Source organism: Carlito syrichta, unplaced genomic scaffold (genome assembly GCF_000164805.1).
Source record: "Carlito syrichta isolate Samal-C Ts95f unplaced genomic scaffold, Tarsius_syrichta-2.0.1 Scaffold311849, whole genome shotgun sequence".
Taxonomy (NCBI): domain Eukaryota; kingdom Metazoa; phylum Chordata; class Mammalia; order Primates; family Tarsiidae; genus Carlito; species Carlito syrichta.
The window spans coordinates 6862-14627 of record NW_007255945.1 but is presented as its reverse complement, the minus strand read 5'-3'; the positions used below and the strand labels follow the sequence as shown (position 1 = coordinate 14627).

The window sequence follows — 7766 nt, the reverse complement described above, 5'->3', positions numbered from 1 at the left end:
CGGAGGGAACAAGGCGCTCAGGGCCGGCGGCCCGCCCTCCCTGGCGCCGTCCGCAGGCTCGGAGAAAGCTGGGTCCGTCAGGAAGTGGTCCTGCGGCGGCGCGTCGTCGTAGAACCCCAGCACCAGCGTATTGGGCTTCATGCCACCTGGGGGCAGGGGAGGCAGAGGGGACAGACAGGAGTCAGGCTTACCCCACTCACGGGCACCCACTTGTAGACGCTGGAAGCTGTGTCAGCCATGAGGTATGACACCCCCCCGTGCTCAGGCTCTTATGGCAACATTAGGCACGTTTGCATGATGACTTTTTTGTTTTCCTAAACACCCTCACATGCATGTGTTCATCTCTGTGAGGAATCTCCTCCACTTAAACGGGCAGGCTTTGCCTTAGATTCTTGGTGCTAACAAGCACTCCTGGTCCGTGGAAAGGACGCTGTTCACACCCAGCTCCAAGCAGCACAGCTTTTTTGTGATGGGAGATGAGAGTTTGACTCCACCAGGCAAACCAGACGCCCTGATCAATCAAGCTCATGGCCTCAATCCCCAGGGTAACAGCCACCCAGACCCTGCTCGGCGAAGATGAGAAAGCAGACCAGGGGGACGAAGCCTGTTTCTCCTGCTGCAAAGCCCTCCCTCTGGCAGCCCATAGCACAGTCCCCAGAGAAGAAACAGCCAAAAGCTGCACATGTCCCAGGGGAAGGGCTTATCCTGTAGAAAGCCCTCTGTTTTTTAAATCATCTGAACCTTAGAGCTATGAGATAGGTACTATTTACTCTCCCCCTTTTACAGATAAGGTGCCTGAGGCACCAAGTGATGAAGCCACTGGCCCACAGGCTGAAGGCTGACAGGTGCCTGGAGCGCAGTCCACCTCCGCCCAGTGCTGGAGGCCTTTTCCGAGCCACAGAGCTGAGTATGTACTGGCCACCACGTCCCAAGTCCTTGCTGACAGATCTTGGTTTTAAATTTTCGAACAATCCATGTGAAACCGGGTAAGTCCACCTTTAACCAGACTTGAGTTTACAGGGAGCCTCGGAGACCTCTTTGAAGACCCTTCTTGTGAAACAAACATTGCTCAAAATCTACCGGTAAATTAAATTCTATATGCCAAGAAAATTTACCATTTAAAGGAAATATTTTCCTTTTTTTTTTTTTGAGTTGGAGTTTCACTCTGTTGCCCAGACTGGAGTGCAGTGGCCACTCCAGCCACTGTAGCCTCCACCTGCTGGGCTCCGGCAATCCTGCCGCCTCAGCCTTCCAAGTAGCTGGAACTAGAGGTGTGTGCTACCACGCCTGGCTAATTTTTGATTTATTGTAGAGATGAGGTCTCGCCAAGTTGCCCAGGTGGGTCTCGAACCCGCAGGCTCAGGTAGTCCACTCACCTCAGCCTCCCAAAGCACGGGATTACAGGCTGAGCCACCGAGCCCGGCTAGTATTTTCCTTTTTAGTGGAATTACCTTCCACAGGGTAAACTTCATGAACACAGCAGTTTCTGCACAAAAAGGTGGGGCTGAGGGAAGACCAGGTTCTCAGATGCCCCAAGGGCCGACAATGCTTGATGGCACCCTAGAACATCTCAGCAGGTGTGAACTCCGGCTGATCTTGAAAGTTAAACCAGTCACAATCCCTCCTGAGCATTTTCCAGGGTTGCGATTTACACTGAACCGGGCAATGTCCAACACTGCTGAACATTAGCCAGACTCTAAATGGAGAAGGAGGCATGGATTCGGGTGACAGACACTGTCCCGGTTTAAGGGAGGAAGAGGTGGCTGAGCATGGATGTGGAGGACCCTGGAGGCCTCAGCGCTGAGAGCTGGGAATCCACCGCTCCATCCACAGGCATTGGCCAGTGCACCCTCCGGCTTCCTTTGCGGCCTCTGGGGGTGCCGTGACACTCCCTGCTTCTCGACCCCTTTAAAGGCCTGGCCGAGTTACCATCTCTCCACAAAACCCTTGCTGGCCACAGCAGAGCATAGCTTCCTTTCTCTGAACTCTGGTGGTCAGAAACCCTCTGATCCTATGGGGCAGCTGGAGACTCAAATAATGCTCCCATTGTCTCCAGAAATACACTCTTCTGAGCCCGAGCCCCGATATGCGGCTCAGAAAAAAAGAAGGGAAAAAACCACCACAGTGTCACCCCACTGCCAGTCCTCAATATCTCCTATTAGACCTTATCTCTCACTGCCTGTGGCTGTTAATCTTTGCTCTCTGACTTATCTACACTTAATCTAAAGGCCCTTATACCATTTGCAATCTGTGGTTGGCTCTCTAGGGAAGATTCGAAGGAACCACCGAGGGGAGGAGAGCCCAGGGAGGAGCTGCTCACCCAGGCCCGAGATTCGCAGCAGATGCTGAGCCCCCTGGCGCACGGAGGGCGAGAGGGTTAGGTCCACAAAGGCCTTCACCTGGGCTCGGTCCACCAGGCTCAGCCACGCCCCATACTGCGGCTGCACAGGGTCTGAGGGCAGGGAGTCTGCAGAGGTGAGCAAAGGAAGGCAGCCGATGTGGGCCAAGCACGCTCACTTACTCTAGAGTCCAAGTCTCAGACGGGCCGGGGAGGGCTGTGGCTGGTTGGAACGGCCATTGGGAAGAAGCACGAAGCGGCCCAGCTGGATGGGGAGAGGCAGGGTGGGAGCCAGCGGGAGGGCAGCTCACCAAGGTCGCCCAGGGTTACGTGGCCCAGCACGTAGAGTCCCCCCTTCTTGAGCTGATTGGCCAACCGCAGCAGAGGCAGGGCGCCCCGGGGGTTCCCCACCAGGAGCAGCAGCTGGGGTCGCCAGAACTTCACGTGATCCTTCCGGACATCCAGCCGGAGCAGGTACTTACGCACCTGGGGACAGGGAGGCCGCGGTGGTGGGGAGGCAGGGCTCGACGGGCAGTCCCGTTAGAGTTAGGGGAAACACCCGCCCAGTCCAGGGGAGCCGAGGCCGGCCTCCTCGGCGGGCGCTCTCCCAGACTGGCCTCCCCACTCCGCACTGTCCTCCAGGCCCCCACCTGGTGAAAGAGCAGGGCCTGGCTGACGTAGCCCCAGCTGCTGGGGCCTCCCCGCGCCGTGAGCAGGGCGGAGAGCAGGCCCATGAGGAGCAGGGAGCCGCCGGCGGCGCCAGGGCTGATGAGGAACATCATGAGCAGGCAGGAGGCCACCCCCAGCAGGCAGGTGTGCCAGGAGAACAGGCTGAAGGTGGGGCTGCGGGGGAGGGGCGGGGACTGAAGCTCAGGCCAGCCGACTGCCCCCTGCTTTGGTCCCCGCCCCGCCTCGCCAGGGCCCTTCCCGTCCGCCCTCCGCCCCTCCAGGGGCACAGGCTCTTCATCCCTCACCGGAAGTTGGGGGCCGAGGCCCACTCCAGGCTCAGGCAGGACAGGTCCACTGCGGCGTAGGCCACCAGGTAGAAGACAGTGACCACGGCAGCCAGCGTGTTCAGCTTCCCAGCCAGGAGCACCAGCTGGGCAGGGACCAAGAGGCTGAGCGTGGATCCAGAGAGCCCGCCCCCCACAAGCGCAAACGCATCTGCCTTTGCATCCACGTCTCCCGACCCGAGTCTAATGCCCCGATCCTGCCAGCTGGTGGGGCGAGGGGAAGGGGCCCTTGAGGAGGAAGGCTCACCTGCACCAGGCCCCAGGAATACAGTACAGCCCCCCAGGGGTTTCCCCCTCGGGATACAACCTTGGCTGGAGCCAAGATCACTCCTGCAAAAACAGAGTCGCCGCACACGCCTCAGCCTGGGCCCAGCAGGAACCAAGACAGACGAGGCAGGGTATGCTTGGCGGCGGCGAGGCGGCAGAGGAGAACGCACCAAAGAGGTCATCCCGGGCCAGGGCATGGAGGATGCGCGAGGCGCCAATGAGCGAGCTCATGGACGCCGAGAGCGCCGTGGCATAGATGCCAATCAACACCAGCGGGGGCCACAGGCTGATGGCTCGAAAGAACCCGTAGTCTTTCTGCAGCAAGGTCCTAGAAGGGAGGGAAACGGAGGACACCGATGATCATCCACTGTAGGGTCCTTGGGAGAAAAGCGTTCACAGCACTCTGTGATCCCAGCCCTGAGCTGAAGGATCAGTCAGATACCAAAAGCGCTAATGAGACAGACTTGGTATTCAGTGGGTATCGTTGGGCAGCCTTGGGATCACCAGTGGCCGCTCTCAACAGCAGACACACGAGCCCAGAGAGATACAGAAATGCAACTTGACGAGAGAGTCATTCCCCAACGGAATGCCTACAGCCGCACCAGGTCCGTGGCAGCCACTGTCCAGTCTGGCGATCCCGGATGTCCCCTCCACCCCAACCACCTGGGCACCTGCTCCCCAGCTTGTGCACCCCTTGGTGACCCAGGACCACCAGCCTTGTCCTGACACCCCGCCCCGGCCCTCCCCAGGCACCTGTCGCAGGTGAAGCTGGAGAGGAAGAAAAGCAGGACGTAGACAAAGAGGGTATAGGCGACAGCAACAATTGTCCCTAGAGGAATCGCACGGCTGGGGTCCTTCAGCTCCCCTAGAAGGTGGGGGGCAGAGGAGCGAGGTCAGCCCTCTCACTGTCCCCCTATGCTCCTCAGGGCGGCAGCCTCACACCCCCAGGAGGCTGCAGGGGGAGTCTCACCGGACATGTTGGCCCCGGCCATGATGCCTGTGCAGCCGTTGAAAAGGACTGCAAAGACGCTGGCAAATGTCATCATGGCGCCCGTGGTGTAGTCCTCGGCATAGCCAGCTGGGGGGGTTCCCAGGGGGAAGAGGAAGTCAGTGTGCTCTCCTCGGGCTCCGTGACCCCCCGCCTCCCGCACCAAGACCCCAGCCGGACCCTGCACCGGCCTTGGGTCAGCCGGACTCAGGGCCACCTCATTCCTCAAGCTGCTGTTCTGCCACCATGCCCCGATCCACGCTTTTCCTTGAGATGCTCCCCCACACCCCGCTTTCTGCTCCTGTCTGAACCCCCCCACCCCTCTCAGGCCACCTCCGGCTCCCCCTGCTCCCCCCAGACCAGAGTCAGCCTCCTTCCTCTCCACTCCTGGGGCAAGCCCTGTCTGCTCGGGTCAGGCTCCTCTTACAGTGCCATTTAATCGTTTCCTGAAGCACAGCTCTCTCCGCCTGGAACACGAGCTCCTCTCAGGCAGAGACTGCCTTATGGGCTCTCTTTTATTTTTCTTGAGTTGGAGTCTCACTCTGTCGCCCAGACTGGAGTACAGTGGCTGCTCCCGGCCACCGCAGTCTCAACCTGCTGGGCTCCGGTAATCTTTCCGCCTCAGCCTTCCAAGTAGCTGGAACTACAGGCATGCACTACCATGCCCAGCTAATTTTTGATTTTATTGTAGAGACGAGGTCTTGCCAAGTTGCCCAGGTGGGTCTCAAACCCACAGGCTCAGGCAGTCCACTCACCCCGGCCTCCCAAAGCACTGGGATTACAGGCTGAGCCACTGAGCCCGGCTCTCATGGGCTCTCTTATGCCCCATGGGCCAAACACACGCCAGACAGACGCAACTCGTACCGCACAACTCTGAGGTCCAGACCTCCTGCCCCCTGATTCTGACACCTGTGCTCATCCGGGAATCCTGAGGGCCTAAGCCCCACCCAGGCCCGCCACCACCCCGAGAACCCTTGGCCTAGCTTACCACCCAAGTTGTCCTTCAGGGTGCTGCTGTTGAAGCCGGTGAAGTGGCCAAACTGGGGCGGCAGGGAGGAGCCGTTGGGGCCCGGCCGTGGGGTCAAGGGGATATCCCTGGGCCCCACGGCCACAAAGCTGATCAGCACGGAGGCCAGGGAGCCAGAGACCAACAGGAACGTAAGGAAGGAAGCACGGGCGTAGAGGCCAGCTCCCAAGGTGCACACCCCTCCCACAAGGCCCAGCAGCAGGGAGCCGTAGAGCAGGCTCCAGCCATAGCCCTGGGGCAGGACCCGGAGCCCACTGGGCCCTGTGGCATCTGGAGAGAGGCAGGAACCGAGTTAGAAGGTCTGACCCCAAGGAGGACTCCAGCCCCAACCGTGGCCCAAAGTAGGATGAGACCCCTCTGCCCACCTGCTGTCCGGGGGCCCACCTTCCCCACCTTCCTCTCATCTCAACCCCAGCTGCCAGCGCTCCCTGGTGGTCTCTGTCAATTTTGGGGAAACAGCCCTGGTCTTGCGACTGGATGGTAAGCTCCCTGAGGGCAAGGACAATCTCAGGGATGTCTACATCTCCTGCCAGAGGCTGGCCACACAGCAGGAGCTCCGGAAAGCCAAGCTAGTGGCTCATTTCGCCCCTCTCCTGGAGAAGACGTTCTCCCTCACGAGCCCACGCCCCCGGACCCTGCACACCCACAGGGAGAGTGCGCACAGACCAGCCCCGAAGACGTCGAGCACAGCCTCCACCAGCCCGAGCAGGGAGACGGCACAGCCACAGACGTTAGCCAGGTAGAACATGAGGCCGATGCTGCCCCCGACCTCAGGCCCCAGCGTCCTGCTGATCATGACTAAAAGTGGAAGCAAGGGCGAGCGTTAAGGGAAAAGAAACCGAAATGGGCATGAGGGAGGAGCCACAGCACAAAGCACTCTGCAGCTGGGTCCCCGGCCTCATCTCCCCGCACAGGCCGGGACCCTTCCCCGCCACAGTGGGTCCCAGCGTCGGAAGATCCCATCTTTGTGGCGCAAGTGGCCTCAATGCAAAACGATCCTAACCAAGGGTCAGATCGTTAGGAGACTAGAAAGCAGCCCTAACAAGTCGGGCAACGTCGGCCCCCTTCCCCATGTCCGCCTACCTGGGGGATGGTCATTCAAACGTGCCCTCCCTGGGAGACAAACCAGCCCAGCCCCCAGTCCACAGAGGCAGGATACAGTAGGCTCCACCCCCTTGCACGGCTCCGTTGGTGGCAATGGCACAGACAGAGAGGACGGTGAGCGCCAGGATGAAATAGGCAACCAGGAGCATGGCCAAGGCCTGCAGCAGTCCCGCGTGGCCCACCACAAACCCTGGGACGGAAGCAGAAAATCAGGTCACGGGGGACCCACGCCCCTGCCCCTCACCTCCCACTCCGCTGGTCAGCAGCAGAGCTCCAGGGCAAAGGCAAGCCAGGGCCCGCGGGGAGCCCCTCCCAAGCCCTCATCCACCCATTTCTCCCAGCACCCCCAAATGTCCTCCCAGTCCCACCCCCTCCCCCGTCACTCCCCCCCTCGGTCAGTCCCCACCCGGCCACTCACCAATCCTCAGGAAGACAACTATACTGAACATGGAGAGGACGGTGGGCACCACCACCCCCAAGAAGGTGGAGAGCTTCCGGGCAGACGCCCCTCCAGGACCCCCGGCCCCGTTAACGGGGAAGGCGGCCCCCTCCTCCCCCAGGAGCCGGTAGGCCAGCAGGGGTGAGCTCTCGCTGGCCATGGCTGAGCACGGGAAGAGGAAGCCACGAATGGGCTAGGTGACCTGCAAAACAGATGATGCTCTTCGGAAAGCAGCTCCACCGAGCCTGCCCCCCAAAACCGCTCTAACCAAACACCCAGAAACCTCCCCGAAAGGAAAAACCGCAAGAAACACACCCGCCGCTCACCAGCAACTCCACAGAGCCAGGGGGCTGGGACGGTCCTCGCCACTGCCCCACCAGGTGGACCCCAAACCCCTCGGCGGGGTGCGTGTCAGGGTCCCTCCCAGCTCCTGGAGGTCGCCCCTTCCCCCGTGGCCCTGAGACCGGATGGCACTGGCTCTGGAAAGGGGCCGCTCAAGTTCCTGCAGCCTCTCCCGAGCCAGCGACACGAGAGGAAGCAAATCTCCCCGAAGGGAAGGAAGCTGCGGGCAGGCGGTCCTCACCTCCGCC

The 7766-nt window shown here is 60.6% G+C and overlaps 1 protein-coding gene across 1 annotated transcript; it reads right to left on the bottom strand.

Annotated features, from left to right (window-relative positions):
- Positions 1-497: 497 nt before the first annotated feature.
- On the bottom strand, positions 498-7387 carry SLC12A9 (solute carrier family 12 member 9). The gene is made up of 13 exons (XM_008069180.1): positions 7156-7387; positions 6793-6927; positions 6300-6431; positions 5595-5903; positions 4589-4696; positions 4372-4483; positions 3789-3946; positions 3599-3681; positions 3313-3437; positions 2989-3181; positions 2650-2824; positions 2321-2467; positions 498-563 (listed from the first exon to the last, which is right to left on the bottom strand). Exons 1-13 carry the CDS (start codon positions 7334-7336, stop codon positions 526-528), a joined length of 1896 nt encoding a protein of 631 aa, XP_008067371.1. The 5' UTR covers positions 7337-7387; the 3' UTR covers positions 498-525.
- Positions 7388-7766: the final 379 nt, after the last annotated feature.